The sequence below is a fragment of the Schistocerca gregaria genome, chromosome 3 (assembly GCF_023897955.1).
Source record: "Schistocerca gregaria isolate iqSchGreg1 chromosome 3, iqSchGreg1.2, whole genome shotgun sequence".
Taxonomy (NCBI): Eukaryota; Metazoa; Arthropoda; class Insecta; order Orthoptera; family Acrididae; genus Schistocerca; species Schistocerca gregaria.
Genome location: NC_064922.1, coordinates 530,455,704 through 530,474,726, shown reverse-complemented (window position 1 = coordinate 530,474,726; position 19,023 = coordinate 530,455,704). Strand labels below are relative to the sequence as shown.

Sequence of the window (19,023 nt, the reverse complement as noted above, 5' to 3'; positions counted from 1 at the left end):
CTTGTGCAAAAGTGTTACAAGATCCGATGATAGCAGCACAGATCTGTCGAAACTGATAATCAATAGAAATATTTATAAGTGATCTTGGCATATCTGATATTTCAGCAAAATAAAATATAAAAAGAAAGAAAGCAAAAGATATCTGCTGAGTGAGTGAGTGAGTGAGTGAGTGATCTTGGCATATCTGATATTTCAGCAAAATAAAATATAAAAAGAAAGAAAGCAAAAGATATCTGCTGAGTGAGTGAGTGAGTGAGTGAGTGAGTGAGTCACTCACTGCCTTGTTTACCAAACACATGAAACTCTACACTGAAAAAGACTCCTCAAACTACATATGATGTTGCCATTCATCGATGAATACAATTACGGTATGGTTAAGCTGCACAACACTGTTTACTGAAATAATCACACACATGACTACTGTAATGACACATTTGCACACTTCACTTTTTTAACCCTTTGACTGCTGGAGTCGCGCCACCTGCTTGGTGTGCTGACGCACCGCGGCCTGCAGCATAACCCGTCTACATGCGCTGCATGTCTGTCCCTCGGGACTGGAACAGCCCGCAGTGCCCAACCCGCCCAGTGCCATTTTGCGTTCTCTTAAGAATAATAATGAAAATAATTTTACGAGCCATAATGAGCCAAAAAATTGTAGGTAAATTGGCCAAAAAAAATAGGTGCCCGAAAAAATTTCGAAGTTTGGCTTCTTGCATCTCCTGAACTAGTACTATGACGAATATGAAACTTGTCATGTAGTAACGTAACAACACAAGGTTCTTCAACATGAAATTTCATTTCCATGGCACTCTTCAGTACTGAATGAATTATGCCAAAATTGTGAACTTAGTAAGAATATCACAAATGCGGTATTTTCATTACGATTTTGTTAAAAAAAACTGCGCTCTGTACAACATACCAAGCTGTACAACTGGAATGAAAGTTGGGCGCAAAAATTAGGCCCGAAAACAATGTAAACTTTGGGTTAGCATATCTAGTAGTGTGAACGCATGATGAAAATGAAATTTAGAGTGCAATTGATTGACTGCACAACGATAAGGAATACAAATTTTTATTCCCCTACTATTTTCCAATGATCTACAAATTAGTTAAAAATATGTTGATTTTTATGAAAAGATGAAAACGGGGTATATTTGATATTTCTTTTTCAAATACTGTTTTCTATTAATGCTTCAAAGCCAGTCTCATTCGAACAACAAATTTTAAGCCCCCCCACCCTCCCCAGAACAATGAGTTTCATTTTCAATATTGGCTAACAACAGAGGAAAAGTAGCAAGAAAAATCACATTGAGAAAAAGAGTTTTATCTTTGGCATATTGTTTCTCATTGATCAAAGGCATTTAAATCAATTATGGAAAACATGTTTTGTACATGTAGACCGAATGTGATCTACATTTGTACAAGTAAGGATAAAAGAATATACCTGTCCATGTAACATGTTAACAATTTCAATGTATCACACACAGATTAATATACGGGTTTTGTTATACTGGCGCAATGTACAGGTCCGTTCATTTGCCAGTAAACTGCTACATATGAAGAAGTCAGCCTTCGTTTGAATAATTTTACACCTGTTGCATCTATTTCCCATTCTTCTTTTCAATCCAGGCTTTGGAGCAGCACTGGCAAAGTTGAAAATAGATTTGTACTTTTTTTTTTAGTAATTCATTCAGAATCATCAATAAGTTTTCTCAGACTTAGTTTCCAATAATTAGTAATGCTTCTTTGTGTGATAAGTCTCAAAGCAGGGTACAACACATAATGGAACGTTGCAACTTTCGCATAGGTACCTAGTTTCTCGGCGCACATTCTGTTTCCTGCAAACCATACATCTGCGCATTAGCGTACTTTTTTGTGAATGTTCACTCACGATAACAGCCGGAAAATGTCTCCCTGTGAATCGCACAGGATTCTCATCATAGCGCCTTCCCCTACCAGCTTTTCTCCATTCTGTAGCATATTTTTCTACAATCTCCCTTACGAGAGAAAGGTGAAACTCTGCAAGTGCCATTTGGTGCCCTGTTACCGACTGATGGAGAGCATGACCATTTAGGATGCACAAATCCAGAATGTGAAAAGAAATTTCTTATAACATTTCCCAGCCTTATACACTGATCCCACTGAGCTCAGTAACGTGTCACAACAGTCAACTGCACCTTACTTGAATTGTGATCTACAATACATTGTGGTTTCTTTATTTTTTTGCCAGTATTTCTGTCAGTCTTCTCTGTTTCAACCATTTGTGTTGTGTGACTTGTGGTCAACATGTACACCTCTCTCTTATCGCACCACTTGATAGCAAGGACATTGTTCAGCAGAGCTTAACTCAGTTACTGCTAGTTTTAATTTTATTTATTTATTTACTTATTGTTCTGTGGGACCAAATTAAGGAGAAGTGTCCATGGTCATGGAACAAGTCAATACATGAAATTATAACACAATATTAGAAACAGATAAAATGAAATATAAAAAACATATTCAGGTGACAAGTAAGTTTAAATAAAGAAAATCAACAATGTAACACAGGAATTTGCTTAATTTTTTAGATCTTCCAGGAGCTCCTCGACAGAATAGGAGGAGTGAGACTTGAGGAAACTCTTCAGTTTGGACTTAAAATTTGAGTTTGGGCTACTGCTAAGATTTTTGAGTTCTTGTGATAGCTTACTGAAAATGGATGCAGCAGAATACTGCACTCCTTTCTGCACAAGAGTCAATGAAGTGCATTCCACATGCAGATTGGATTTCTGCCTAGTATTAACTGAGTGAAAGCTGCAAACTCTTGGGAATGGCCTAATATTGCAAACAACAAACGACATTAAAGAAAATATATACTGTGAGGGCAATGTCAGAATTCCCAGACTATTGAATAGGGGTCGAATACTGCACTCCTTTCTGCACAAGAGTCAATGAAGTGCATTCCACATGCAGATTGGATTTCTGCCTAGTATTAACTGAGTGAAAGCTGCAAACTCTTGGGAATGGCCTAATATTGCAAACAACAAACGACATTAAAGAAAATATATACTGTGAGGGCAATGTCAGAATTCCCAGACTATTGAATAGGGGTCGACAAGAGGTTCTTGAACTTACACCACATATAGCTCGAACAGCCTGTTTTTGAGCCAAAAATACCCTTTTTGAATCAGAAGAATTACCCCAAAAAATAATACCATACGACATAAGCGTATGAAAATATGCGAAGTAGACTACTTTTCGTGTTGATGTGTCACTTATTTCAGATACTGTTCTAATGGTAAATAAAGCAGCATTTAGTTTCTGAACAAGATCCTGGACATGGGCTTTCCACAACAGCTTACTATCTATCCAAACGTCCAGGAACTTGAACTGTTCCGTCTCGCTTATAATATGCCCATTCTGTCTGATCAAAATATCGGTTCTTGTCGAATTGTGAGTTAGAAACTGTAAAAACTGAGTCTTACTGTGATTTAACATCAAATTATTTTCCACAAGTCACGAACTTATTTCATGAACTACATTATTTGATACTGTTTCAATATTACACACAAGATCCTTCACTACCAAGCTGGTGTCATCAGCAAATAGAAATATTTTTGAATCACCCATAATACTAGAAGGCATATCGTTTATATAAATAAGAAAGAGCAGTGGCCCCAGCACCGACCCTTGGAGAACGCCCCACTTAACATTGCCCCATTGGGACTGAACATCACTACCACTGTCAATATTGCGGAGAATTACCTTCTGCTTTCTGTTCTTAAAGCAAGAGGTGAACCAATTGTACGCTACTCCCCTTACTCCATAACGGTCCAACTTCTGCAGTAATATTTTGCGGTCAACACAGTCAAAAGCCTTCGTTACATCAAAGAAAACTCCTAGCGTTCGCAACCTTTTATTTAATCCATCCAAAACCTCACAGAGAAAAGAGGATATTGCATTTTCAGTTGTTAAACCATTTCTAAAACCAAACTGAACATTTGATAGCAAATTATGTGAATGTAAATGCTCCAGTAACCTTGTATATACAACCTTCTCGATAACTTTAGCAAACATCAATGGCATAGAAATATGTCTATAATTGTCAATATTATCCCTATCTCCCTTTTTATAAAGTGGCTTCACTACCGAGTACTTTAATCAGTCAGGAAACCGACCACTCCTAAAGGAAAAATTACAGATATGGCTAAGTACTGGGCTAACATACATAGAACAATACTTCAGTATTCTGCTAGATACTCCATCATGTCCATGAGAGTTCTTGGTCTTTAGTGATTTAATTATTAACTCAATCTCCGTCTTATCAGTATCATGGAGGAGCATTTCAGGCAACAGTCTCGGAACACTTTTTTCTAAGAGCGCTATATGATTCCCTGTTGGGACTAGGTTTCTATTTAGTTCACCTGCTATATTCAGAAAGTGATTATTAAATACTATACATATATGCGACTTATCAGTAACACGGCCATTCCCACTACGCACTGATTCTATATCCTCGACCTGTCTCTGCAGACCAGCCACTTCCTTTACGACTGACCATATGGTTTTAATTTTATCCTGAGGCTTAGTTATTTTATCTGTATACCACATACTTTTTGCCTTTCTAATAACATTTTTAAGCACCTTACAATACCGTTTGTAATGGGCTGCTGCATTTAGATTCTGACTGTTTCTAACGTATTGATATTCATCTGCAGTTTTGGCATGTTGCGTCTATTCTTACGAACAGTGCCACATGTAGCTGTTCCATGGTTGTGAAGCCAGAAAATCAGGTCCGGGCTGGAGTATCAATTATCAACATACAGAATATGACCCTGTTCCAAATATGGTCCCATAAGAGTTACCACTATGTCACTCCTTTTTCCCAGATTGTGGAACCCAAATTTCTGTTGATGCGCCTGTCTATACAATAAAATTAAAATATACCCACTCTGACAGTCACACAGTACAAATGTCTTTATTTCGAATTTACTTCGCCTGGTTGAATAAATTGCTTAAAAGATAATCATCCTTTGAACAGCAAGAGACTTTCATCTATACAAAGCTTGTGATGTAGGTGAAATGAATTACGAAACATCTTATGCACTTTGTCAACAGTCATCCTAATTTTAAATAGACTGTCGCGTCCAGTACTCGCAGAGTTATCACTGAAGTGTCGCATTCTCAGAAGTAGACAAAAATGGTCTCGGAACACAATTTTGTTGAAAATTGGTGTATTCAAAAGTGTATCTCTGGAGCAATAATCACTTAATTTTAACTTCTTAACTTGCACCATTAGAAGGCAAACAGCAACAAAACAATACATTTCCTCAAATCCAGTGTCTTTCCACTCTGACAGTAGAGAATTCACAGATTCTGTAGTATTTTCTATGGTGTAAATGACTTGTTTCATCTGAAATAAATTGCAACATTTCTTGAGACATAAATATCACAAAAAGTGAAAGAATGCTTGGGTCAGTAACTAATTGACATTTGTGTCCTGAACTCGAGTCATTGAATTAATGGTTTAACGGCTGAAAATTGGCTTTTTTCCAGTCAAATGTGTCACTTAAGCGCGCTCTTTTCTAACCATTTCACTGTCACTTCCTGATTCCTTGGATTAAGAGGAACTGGTGATTGTAATTCTTGCTCTCCCCTGATGTTAAGGGGTGAGGACTACATCTTTGAGATTCTGTTGAAGACTCATCACTGTTAGCTACATCAGATAATTCGCACTCACTGTCACACTTAGTGAGCATATCTAGGATTTCTTTATCTGTGCAACCACAGTGACGTGACATTTCTCACGTAGAAAACAAGAAAACTGACAAAAATACAAGAATCTAAGTCAAATTCTGCAAAGAGGGGACACAGCAACAAAAATATATGCACTTTTTAACTATACAGTCAGACCACTGAACAGCTACTGGAAGAGCAGGGCAGATAGACAGCTCTGCATGTATCAGTGGGAACACCAGTGGTGCGGGACGCATAAACACGTCCTTAGTGCTGTAGGAAAGACACAAGGCCGCATGTATACACGTCAGGCACGCCAGAAGAACAGCGAGGCATGATGAATTTACACGTCCCCAGCAATCAAAGGGTTACAATTTACGCTGTAGGCAACTTAGTTTCTATAACTCTGAACAATAAATGTGTGATGTTCTCCACATATGTCTCAAAAACATGAACTGAATTTCAGTTAAATGGTATGTTGTTGTTGTGGTCTTCAATCCAGAGACTGGTTTGATGCAGCTCTCCATGTTACTCCATCCTGTGCAAGGTTCTTCATCTCCCAGTACCTACTGCAACCTACATCCTTCTGAATATGTTTAGTGTATTCATCTCTTGGTCTCCCTCTACAATTTTAACCCTCCACGCTGCCTTCCAATACTAAATTGGTGACCCCTTGATGCCTCAGAACATGCCCTACCAACCGATCCCTTCTAGTCAAGTTGTGCCACAAATTTCTCTTCTCCCCAATTCTATTCAATACCTCCTCATTAGTTATGTGATCTACCCATCTAATCTACAGCATTCTTCTGTAGCACCACATTTCGAAAGCTTCTATTCTCTTCTTATCTAAACTATTTATCGTATATGTTTCACCTCACTTTCATACATGGCTACACTCCATACAAATACTTTCAGAAACGACTTCTTGACATTTAAATCTACACTCGATGTTAACAAATTTCTCTTCTTCAGAAATGCTTTCCTTGCCATTGCCAGACTACATTTTATATCCTCTCTACTTCAACCATCATCAGTTATTTTACTCCCCAAATAGCAAAACTCCATTACTACTTTAAGCGTCTCATTTCCTAATCTAATTCCTGCAGCATCACCCAATTTAATTAGACTACATTCCATTATTCTCATTTTGATTTTGTTGATGTTTATCTTATATCCTCCTTACAAGACACTGTATTCCGTTCAGCTGCTCTTTCAGGTCCTTTGCTGTCTCTGACAGAATTACAATGTCATTGGCGAACCTCAAAGTTTTTATTCTTCTCCTTGGATTTTAATTCCTACTCCAAATTTTTCTTTTGTTTCCTTTACTGCTTGCTCAAAATACAGATTGAATAACATCGGGGATAGGCTACAGCCCTGTCTCACTCCTTCCCCAACCACTGCTTCACTTTCATGCCCCTCGACTGTTATAACTGCTATCTGGCTCCTGTACAAATTGTAAATAGCCTTTTGTTCCCTCTATTTTACCCCTGCCACCTTCAGAATTTGAAAGAGAGTATTCCAGTCAACATTGTTAAAAGCTTTCTCCAAGTCTACAAATGCTAGAAACATGGGTTTGCCTTTCCTTAAGCTATTTTCTAAGATAAGTCATAGGGTCAGTATTGCCTCACGTGTTCCAACATATCTATGGAATCCAAAGTGATCTTCCCTGAGGTCGGCTTCTACCAGTTTTTCCATTCATCTGTAAAGAATTTGTGTTAGTATTTTGCGGCCATGGATTATTAAACTGATAGTTCGGTAATTTTCACATCTGTCAAGACCTGTTTTCTTTGGGATTGGAATTATTATATTCTCCTTGAAGTCTGAGGGTATTTTGCCTGTCTCGCACATCTTGCTCACCAGATGGTAGAATTTTGTTAGGCCTGGCTCTCCCAAGGCTGTCAGTAGTTCTAATGGAATGTTGTCTACTTCCGGGGCTTTGTTTTGACTTAGGTCTTTCATTGCAGTATTATATCTCCTATTTCATCTTCATCTACATTCTCTTTCATTTCTATAATATTGTCCTCAAGAACATCGCCCTTGTATAGACCCTCTATATACTCCTTCCACCTTTCTGCTTTCCCTTCTTTGCTTATAACTGGGTTTCCATCTGAGCTCTTGATATTCATACAAGTGGTTCTCTTTTCTCCAAAGGTCTCTTTGATTTTCCTCTAGGCACTAGTGATATGTGTGTCTACATCCTTACATTTGTCCTCTAGCCATCCCTGCTTAGCCATTTTGCACTTCCTGTCGATCTCATTTCTGAGACGTTTGTATTCCTTTTTGCCTGCTTCATTTACTGCATTTTTATACTTTCTCCTTTCATCAGTTAAATTCAATATCTCTTCTGTTACCCAAGGATTTCTGCCCTCATCTTTTTACCTACTTGATCCTCTGCTACCTTCACTATTTCATCTCTCAAAGCTACCCATTCTTCTTCTACTGTATTTTTTCCCCCCATTCTTGTCAATCATTCCCTTATGCTCTGCCTGAAGCTCTCTACAACCTCTGGTTCTTTCAGTTTATCCAGGTCCCATCTCCTTAATTTCCCACATTTTTGCAGTTTCTTCAGTTTTAATCTATAGTTCATAACCAATAGATTGTGGTCAGAGTCCACATCTGCCCCTGGAAATGCCTTACAATTTAAAACCTGGTTCCTAAATCTCTGTCTTACCATTATATAATCTATCTGATAGGTTGTAGTATCTTCAGGGTTCTTCCATGTATACAACCTTCTTTCATGATTCTTGAACCAAGTGTTAGCTATGATTAAGTTATGCTCTGTGCAAAATTCTACCAGACAGCTTCCTCTTTCATTTCTTCCCCCCCCCCCCCCCCCCCCCTTTCCATATTTACCTACTACGTTTCCTTCTCTCCCTTTTCCAACCATCGAATTCCAGTCACTCATGACTATTAAATTTTCGTGTCCCTTCACTATCTGAATAATTTCTTTTATCTCATCATACATTTAATCAATATCTTCGTCATCTGCAGAGCTAGTTGGCATATAAACTTGTACTACTGTCATAGGCATGGGCTCCGTATCTATCTTTACCACAATAATCCATTCACTATGCTGTTTGTAGTAGCTTACCCACATTCCTATCTTCCTATTCATTATTAAACCTACTCCTGCATTACCCCTATTTGATTTTGTATTTATAACCCTGTATTCACCTGACCAGAAGTCTTGTTCCTCCTGCCACTGAACTTCACTAATTCCCACTATATCTAACTTTAACCTATGCATTTCCCTTTTTAAATTTTCTAACCTACCTGCCTGATAAAGGGATCTGACATTCCACGCTCCGATCCATAGAACGGCAGTTTTCTTTCTCCTGATAACAACATCCTCCTGAGTAGTGCCTGCCTGGAGATCCGAATGGAGGACTACTTTATCTCCGGAATATTTTACCCAAGAGGACGTCATCATCATTTAACCATACAGTAAAGCTGTATGCCCTCGGGATGAGTTATGGCTGTAGTTTCCCCTTGCTTTCAGTTATTCGCAGTGCCAGCACAGCAAGGCTGTTTTGGCTAGTGTTACAAGGCCAGATCAGTCAATCATCCACACTGTTGCCCCTGCAACTACTGAAAAGGCCACTGCCCCTCTTCAGGAACCACACATTTGCCTGGCCTCTCAACAGATACCCCTCCATTGTGGTTGCACCTATGGTACGGCTATCTGTATCACTGAGGCATGGAAGCCTCCCCACCCCACCAACAGCAAGATCCATGGTTCTTGAGGGGGGGGGGGGAGTTATATGGTAACTCACACATATTTAGTGGCTGTCTATTCAAATAAATATCTTGGTTTCACAATTATGAACAATTTAAACTGGAACCATGACACAGAAAAAGTTTTTCAGAAGGCACATCACAGATTGCATTTTACAGGCAGAAAACACACACACACAGTTGTCTGTCATCTGGAGTGTCACTGCACAGTATGAGATCCTTACCAGACAAAACTGACAGAGGACATTATAAAAGTTCAAAGAACAGCAGCTCATTTTGGATTATCAGGAAACAGGCAAGACAGTGTCAGGAATATGACACGCAAGTTAGGGTGGCAACCACTGAAGTGTAGGCATGTTTTATTGTGGAAAGGTTTTTTTCATAAAATTTCTATTATCAACTTTCTCCTCCAAATGGCAGAACATCTTGCTGACTCTCACCTACATAGGCAGAAATGACCATTGTGATAAAATAGAGCTTGTATGGAAATTTTGGGTGTTTATTTTTCCCAGTGTGTTATTCGAGAGTGGAATAGTACAGAAAGAGTCTGAAAGTGATTCTGTAAACCCTTTACCAACACTAAGTTGTGAATTGTAGGGTAATCATGTCAATGCAACGAAAAGTCTAATGGATGATTAGAGTCCAGTTTACAAGGGATAAGCGATTGTGTTGAAAATATTTGGCATATCTGTCTCATATTTACTGTAATGTATTAATCGATGTAAATTTCTTGTTCTATTATTATAGAGTGTAACTTGTTTTCTGAAACTTTTCATGCATTTAAAATGCCATACCGGTTTCATATCTCACTCGGCTTGCCAGCCCTGGACTCCAAATGAAACCAGTGACTCTTTGTTCTTCTTCAGTAGTTCTTCCATTAAAGAATTTGTCCACATAATCTGCTGTGTGAACACAACATGCTATATTGCTTGATACTTTCTTCGGATTTATTACCTGTAACCAAATCAAAAAGTATAATGCTTGATTGTAAATGATTACAACCTTATTTTGGACAATAAACATTTTCTACAATTCTCTTTCTCAACTATGGTATGTATGACTGTCTATCTGATTGTAGGTAACAGTATACTCGCCTGCTTCTTCAAAGAAATTATACCATCATTCAAGAGTATTTCAAAAACTTTATGAAACTTTGGCATAGGAAATCTGTGACCTTTTGGTAAATCACACACATATCCATGGTGATGCACAACTGGAAGTCCCACAACTTCTTTAGGGATTTCTGCTAATTCTGTAACATGTGTTGTCTGCAAGAAACAAATCTGAAGTTACTGTCATGTCACAGACAATTGCATTAAAGGCAAAAAGCAAAACAAATAACTGCATTCGAGGCAAGTAGCAAAAAATAATTGCATTCAAGGCAATATGCAAAACAAATGTGCACAACTGCAAATAAAATAAAATGTTTGTTACAATTCCCAACAAATGTGATCGAAATTGCAAAAATTACAAGTAGGCATACACTGAAAAAAGTATGGAAGGCAGAGACAGCATTTCAGTGAGGGTAATTAAACAGTGTTCTCAGTACCTAGTAGAGTCATTGACAAACCAAACAATGGAAGGAGATAATTTATTCAATACCTGACAAAAAATAAAGAAATTTTCTCACACAGAGATGGTAACAAGTTACGTCTAACATATTTTGTCAAATATATTAGAAATTGTCCTAAAAGGAAAAATAATACTGTTCACAGATGATCATACCTCACATGATGCAGCAAATGGTTTCAGACAAAGCAGGTCAACCAAGACAGCAGTTTCAAACATTGTAATGCAGTAAATGAAAAAAGAAAGTTTGTGGGTTGTCCCTAGACCTTTCTAAGGTTACTGACTGTGCACCGACTGTGCAAGTAATGCCATCCTGTGGCAAAACCTCCATTCCTATGGTTGGTTGGTTGGTTGGTTGGTTGGTTTGGGGAAGGAGACCAGACAGCGTGGTCATCGGTCTCATCGGATTAGGGAAGGATGGGGAAGGAAGTCGGCCGTGCCCTTTCAGAGGAACCATCCCGGCATTAGCCTGGAGTGATTTAGGGAAATCACGGAAAACCTAAATCAGGATGGCCGGATGCGGGATTGAACCGTCGTCCTCCCGAATGCGAGTCCAGTGTCTAACTACTGCGCCACCTCGCTCGGTTCTCCATTCCTATGATTCGAGAAGAAAAACAGCTGGTATTGATCACCATTTATGAAATACGGAATATGTACAGTAAGTAGGAATAAAACACAAAGATAACAATAAAATTAAAAATGTCTGCTCTGTTTTTCAGCAGGTGGTAGATGTAGTAATAGTTCTATTCTCTGTGGATCTCTATTACAAGAATACCAAATGTGTCATGATATTCCAATTTAAAAACAACAAAAATAAAGTAATTCACATATACAGACTTAGAGGTCTAGAATGACAAGGATGGGACAGGTAGTCATCAGCCATGGCCTTATATTAGGAATGATCCCATCACTTGCCTGAAATAATTTAGAGGAACCACAGAAAACCTAAATCAGGATGGTTGGATTAAGACTGGAGCCGCCCTTCTCCCAAATATATGGCCACTCTGTTTAAAACAGTGCTACCTCATTCAGTTTACAGGTCATTTCATCCTAAGTGATCACATTTTTCAAGTTTCCCACTCTTCCACTTCCTAGTTTGTTCAAATTTATCATGGGTACAGAATACCATAGAAATGAACTGGTGCAAAATTTTATCTCATAATACCAAATAAATTGGAAACTCTGGCCCTATGTTTAAGAAGCTCTCCAACAAGAGTGCGGTGAAAGTGAGCAAACCCCAATGTTTGAGCCATTTTTAATACAAGGGAACGGCAAGTAGGAACCTCTTGTTTTCAGATCCTATACAACTTTCGGTCCTCAATCAAAAAGCACAGTGTGACAATGTGAAAAACACTTTCTGAGCATTATGGCCTTCTTTCTGAGCATTATAGTGATAATGCATCAAAGTACCCAAAAAAACTGCAGAGAAAAACATTAAAATTTTTTCAGCCTTCCTTGGGAGTCAGATATATCTGAAAGCAAAAAGGCAAAAGAACTAGAACTTGGCATATATATTAACAGTACCTGCTGGGGGCAGGACTCTATCAGTACATCGTTACACCTTAACACTGACTGTGGGTCATACATGGTCCAAAGTACAAAACTTCAGAAAGTGAGCGAAGTTCAGGTGCAAATATGGCAAAGGGGTCACTTCAGAAGTTCTTCTTTCCAGCACCACTGAAAAGAGCACACTTTTCTTCACTGGGAACATCTTGTTGTATCTTAGAGTCAATTCCGAAAAGGGACGAAAAGTAAGACTGAACTTCAACAAAAATCGTGTGCAACATGCTACCATCACAAGATGGTACAGCTTGCTAAATGCACAGTGCCACAGCAAGCAACAGTGGTGATTGGCAAACTGATTCCAAAAAACAGAAGATGAAAAAAAGCTACACGTAGAATGATTTGCACATGGTCGTACTTTAGCTGGAACTCATGAAATCACCATTCCCCCCCCCAAACAGATTTGAAGAACAATTAAATTAGCTGGGTTTCAAGCGATACAACTTCTTATGTGGCCTCGATTTATCAATCAACTGACACCAATGTGGCTTTCACATCAGTTTTAAGCCTTATTCTTGGCCAATACATTGCCTGCATCTACGACAATTGCTGGTGGATTGGTAACGTGTGAATTTGATATTGAAGAACATAAATTGGTCAAATTCCTGCACCATTTTGGTCCAGCTCATTCATTCAATTGGCGTGAAATGAGAAGATAAATGTCGGATCCCTGAACAGCACATCATCATGTCTATTGCAGCATCTTTACTAGAACTAGAATCTACCAGTTGCAATTCTAGCATACCTTGAAGTTATGGGTTCAGCAACCTGTACTGTGTTGCAATTGCAACATTTTACACGACTTTTGTCAACCTCATATTTGGTCCCTTTGCTGAATCAACTCTTGGATCCAACAGGGTGTTGCTAGTACAGAAAATTAAGCTCTTTGCAATGGTGTCAGAAAGAACAATTTGTGAAATGACCTTTGAGCAATATTTACACCTGAACTCGGCTCCTTTATTGTAATTTTCAATTCGATGCCATGTTTGTAATTGAGTACAGTCGAAAATAATTGGCTAAGAAGGAAGATATGCTAATAAAATCATGTTTCAGAAACTGTCAGTAAATGTCGACTGAAGCGTCTGATGCCACCAGTCGGCTTTGACTCGTGACATAAGGCTGTTGTGGTGTGAGACGTTATGACGGCGCTGAGTTTGATTTGTGAGTGTGGCATGTTTGTAGGTGTTGTCGTGTTGCGGTTCATGGTGCCCTCTGGTGGCGTGTTTAGAGGTTCTTGTTTTAGCTGCGTTTGGAGTGGAATTGGTTTCAATGAGTTAACGATTTAGTGTTTTTGAGTGAAAGTTATTGTAGTGCTGTTTGCTGTAGGTCGTGTGTTAATTTGAGTAAATTAATTTGTTGTTGCTCTTGTTTCATATGGATATGACCGATAACATAAATTGTGTGTGACTCCATGCTATGATGGGCGCGACTCTGTTGGAGCTGATCAAATTTCTACAGCTGTTTAGTTGATTGCGGAGGTGGTTACGTGCGCTGTCCATCGGAATGAAATGACATTGGCAAAAGTTCTGGCATCTCGGACCAGAGACGGTTATATGTGGCGGTGCCGTAGGAATAACCTATGACGCTCCATACGTTGCAGTTCCTGGTTCGAGAAGTGTAGGTTGGGCATGCGCGCGAGATTGTGTTGTTGACTTACTACTTTTGTTATAGACCCTCTCAAAGTTTTTGCGTGCATGACACTGGCGTGAGTGAGAGGAGTGTGCTTGACTGGTTTTTGTTTTGCCTTGAAGTATGTTCCGAGTTTATTAAGTACAGGGGTAAGTTGGGTGGTCCTGGGATTAGGGATGTGGACGTGTCGCAGTTTGGGAAAAGAAAGTATGGGAGGGATATGTCTGGGGTTGGTCTCTGGGTGTCAGGGGCTGTAGTACTGGCGGGGGCGGGGGTTCAGAATGTGTTTTAGGGTTGTGGAGGGATGGTTTAAGGAGTTTATACAACCGGGTTCCACTGTAGTTTCATATGCTTTTTCTTCTTATAGGGGGTTGGGTGAGAGGGGGGTACAATCATTTAGTTGTTAACCACAGTTTAGAAATTAAAAATTATGAGACGGGGGCTTGTATGAATACTATGTGGGGGCCCTTTAAATCAGGAGGGGGAAGAGGCGCTCTTCTAACCTTCAGTCTCATTTAGATGAGTACTGTTGGCAGAAGAGCGCCCTGAGGGCTATTGTTTTTTCATTTTTTTTAAGGTGTATTAGTTAGATGTACAAGCCGAAGGTGGTTAGTTAGGGTGGTTTGGGTGGGTAGCAGGCTGTGGCTCGGGGGGGGGGGGGGGAGGGAGGTTTAGTTGTTGGTACTGTACATGAGGGGGAAGAGAGTCAGTTAGTTTGTCATTTAGTTGCGGAGCATCTATTTTGTTGCAGTTTTTGTTGAGTTGTAGTGTGTGATTGAGATTTTTTTATTTTGCATTTGGTTTTTGTTTATTGGTATTTTATTTTGGGGTGAGGGGGGGGGGGGAGGTTGGGTCTTTCTTTTAGTTGTGTATTTTTTCGTTGGTTTGTGGTTGTGTGTATGTATGGCGGTATGTGTGTGTTTGGGGCTGGGTGTGTGCCTTTGTGTGATTGTGGTGGCAGACCTAGGTTGCGGTGCCGGAACTTTGGTATGGTAAGTTTTTATTTTTCTTGTTCTTAGTGTATTTGTTATGTGTTAGGGTCAAGTGAAGTGTTCCACCACAATGTGTGGATGTGGTTGTGACTGTTCCAGTATCAGGAGTTGCTGTTGAGGTGAAGGGAAGTGTTCGATTCCAGTTTGTGGGATTGGGAGCTGATGTTGAGCTATATAGGTCAAGGGAAGTGTCCGATTCCAGAGGATATTGTGTTTAGTGGAATTTGGGCAGTTTCATGTAGTCGGTTTTTTTCATCGTTTTGTGTGGTTTGGTATGGTGGTGTGTGTGTATATTTGTTTATATTTACTTTGTCCCCACCCACAAACCCCCAATTTCCCACCATTGTCTCGTTAGTGTCATTAGGTTTTTTGTGGAACGAGTGTGTGTTGGTTTTTCAATGTATTTTCGTATTTGTTATCATGTATATATAACGACGTCATAGGCGCCACATTGGAGTCGTGGTGTATGGTCGTTTCCGCCATATTTGTGACGTTATGGGTCAAAGCAGATGGGTGGAATCAGACGCTTCTGTTATTTCCATAATTCATTAGCATTTTTTCCTTCCTGAGATATCTGAGTGCAAAGAGGGTAAAACAATCAGTCCATTTTTCTCTGCAGGTTTTTTGATTCACTTTAATGCATTATGCTGGGCTCACAAAATGCTTTACATCCTGTCACACAGTATTTTTCTGGTTCATAGCCAAAGGTTATCCAAGGCCTGAAAGTAAGAGTTTCCTACTTGCTTTTTGTCTTGTAATAACAGAACTTCAAACACTGAGCTTTGTTTCTTTTAAGCCCATTTGTCAAAAAGCCATCCAAACAGAGGGCCAGTGTTTCTTTATACTTAAGCTCATGATTTTAAAATTTGCAGATTCATTTCTAGGATAGGTCTACAACCACAGCAAATTTTAGGAAAATTGAAGCTCAAGTCTATGATCACTTGAGATGGAATTACCCTTACCCCAAGTGTACAAAACTATTTCACAAATTGTTATTTAATAATGATAAAATGCAAGTATTACACTTTACATTCATTTCTCAAACTTTCCTTCTCTGTGTGCATTTGACTGACATGTCCGTTTTACAGCTTGCAGCAAAAAATGGGTGAACTGGAGAAAAGTATTACCCTGAAAATTGAAAATCCTAATAAAAACTTCCCTGTCAATAATCCATCTACAAATGGAAACAAATAAAATTAATGCAAATAAATGCTTATAGAATCGCTGACACACACAATCTCAGACTTTTGCTAGTGAATTCACATCTTCAGAATAGTATTATATGTGGGAGTGGTGGCTGAAAGATATTATAGAGAAAAAAATAGAAAAAACTTTTTCAAAAATAAGTCCAAATATATTCAAAATAGATAAGGTGTTTATTACAGCAGACAGACACATTCTTAAAAATGTCCCATGAACTCATATATTTACACTTAGCTCACAGTATACTCATCTAGCAACATAGATAAAGATTTATTCTTTCCAACACTCTTCTTTCCTTACATGCACATCACAATATCTTCTGGATACAGTCACCAATATGTCATAAAATGTAAGAAATAAGGGTGACATCAATGGGAGAATTTCTGATCTCCAGAAGGGTGTGTATTGATCTGAAACTTACTTGTATATTAAAACTGTGTGTCAGATCAGGACTCGAACCCTGGACCTTTGCCTTTTGCAGATAAGTGCTCTACCGACTAGGCTGATCTACCTTCAGATTTGGTAGGTAAGAGATACGGTACTGGCAGAAATAAAGCTGTGAGGGTAGTCATGAGTCATGCTTGGGTAGCTCAGTTGGTAGAGCAGTTGCTCGACAAACAGATAGGTCTCAGATTCGAGTCCCGATCTGGCACACAGTTTTAATCTTCCAGAAAGTTTCAGTGTCAACAAACTGATGGACTGTATACAGGGCGAACATTAATAAAGCCAACAAACTGCAGGGATGGATTCCTGACTGGAAATGGAAGCTCCTATGAATGTGTGTCCAGAAATGCCATCATTGCCATTGCCACAGTAGAAGCCACTGACAAATTACAGTTCCTCTGACCTTGTGCCCTGTGTTTCTTGTGTGTTGCAGGCTGTGTGATTGACAGCATACTGTAAGCAGTAGAATGGTCCACTATTTATGTTGGAACAAGTTGAGATGGTGTTTGCGTACAGCCAAGCAGATGGAATAGTCGTCTTGATGTACTTTTATTAGGTTTATACAACTGTATGTATGGTATTGTTCAGATGAATCTGTAGTTCATATATTTATCCCACATAATTGTAAAATGGATTAGGGACAAATAAACATGTGTAACTTTGATTTGACACTGAAAATGCCTTAATGTAATTTGCCATAAGCATACTCAATTCCAGACAATATTATCGACTTCTGACAGTCCTATCTGTTGCGATACAGTTTAGTTCAAATTAAACTGGGGCTTATATTCCTGATAATGGGCAATTCCGTTAATTATTCTGGATGGATATAAAAAGACTTTGATGTAGACACCGAACTGTAGATTGGAGGTCGAGATTGGTTACTGGAAAAATGTTTAGTTGATTGTGTTTCCGTTTTTAAACTGCCTTGCGGCAAATCACAAATAATATTAATTAATAGTTTATTTCTGACAACTGGATTAATATTTTCTTCGCTTGATATACTGCAAATTATCAGCAGTAATCAATGCTGAGCTTTAAGCAATACTTATTTTTGAGGATAATTGGTTTGCCCACACATATCTCAGCATCTGCTTAACTTTTTTTACCAAGTCTACAGAAATAGTGGTCGTTGACTTCTTAGAAAGCTTTCTTTTGCACTAATTTTAGATATGAAAACAATTGTCCAGATAGAGTGATAATTACACAATACGTCATGGTAGTGTTCACGATAGTGTCACCAAACTGCTAAGCAATAGCTGTAGTTGCATAATCTACGCGAAACTAAAAAAATAAACGAAGGAACATTGGCAGACTACAGCATTGTTTCTTTACATTGCGCTGTGAATTACCTGATCTCATCAAAGTTAAATTTCGAATAATGCGCGCAGCAAAATTCAGAACACGTACTAAATGCTTTTTCCTGTACGAAAAGATGCAGGATGGTCCACAAATACAACATTTTAATCGTAGTCGGGTCGAGCTGTTTACACTACAGATAGCAAACATTTTCAAAGTACTTTCATCGCATCCCTAACCAGTGCTCCCAGACCTACACCACAGTCTATGAGTCTAACCTAACAGTCGCGACACTTCGCCTCGATTTTGATGCCTACCACAGCAGCAGCGCCCCAAGCGGCCAGTAACTTAAACTGTGAGTTCGGCGCGATCGTGAAAGCGAATAGTGGTTTTTTATTTTGATTTCTACAATGGGTTTTACAAGCGGGAACGTTTGTAGCGCAATAACTTGCAGCAAAAACAGGAAGAAGATACCACAGCTCTCTTTTTTAGGTTTCCTAAGGATCCTGAGAGTTCTCTCAGGATTTGTAATGATCCAAAGAAACGACAACACTACAAACTTTACTGTAGCATTCTCAAGAAGGTTATAAATAAATCTAAAAGTATGTGCATAAAATCAGAAATTGAAAGCTCAGAAAATAAAATTAAAACTATATGGAATGTAATAAAGAGGGAAACTGGCAGGACAACAGGGAACATGTCTCAGGTAGAGATTAAAACAGGGGACAGTACCATGCAGCAGAGAAGACAGGCTGTAATGGTTCTGTGGAAGAATCATTGTCCCTCCTACAGAAAGCTATTAGCAACAGAATCCCACAGTTATCTTTACCTCCAATAACTGTAAGCGAAGTCATAACAGTAATTAGATCATTAAAAA

The 19,023-nt window shown here is 38.8% G+C and overlaps 1 protein-coding gene across 2 annotated transcripts in view; it reads right to left on the bottom strand.

Moving 5' to 3' along the window:
* Nucleotides 1–18,416, bottom strand: part of LOC126355936 (uncharacterized protein SYNPCC7002_A1628-like) — a 61,339-nt gene extending 42,923 nt beyond the window's left edge. The window contains exons 1-3 of one of the 2 annotated variants that reach the window (XM_050006509.1): nucleotides 18,258–18,416; nucleotides 10,542–10,715; nucleotides 10,242–10,401 (exon numbers count right to left, since the gene is read on the bottom strand). In XM_050006509.1, the coding sequence (XP_049862466.1) occupies nucleotides 10,242–10,401; nucleotides 10,542–10,715; nucleotides 18,258–18,356 (433 nt within the window). In that variant the 5' untranslated portion in view covers nucleotides 18,357–18,416. Of the gene's footprint in view, nucleotides 1–10,241; nucleotides 10,402–10,541; nucleotides 10,716–18,199 lie in introns of both variants that reach the window. The other variant, XM_050006510.1, reaches the window with a different exon arrangement.
* Between the last annotated feature and the right edge of the window lie 607 nt (nucleotides 18,417–19,023).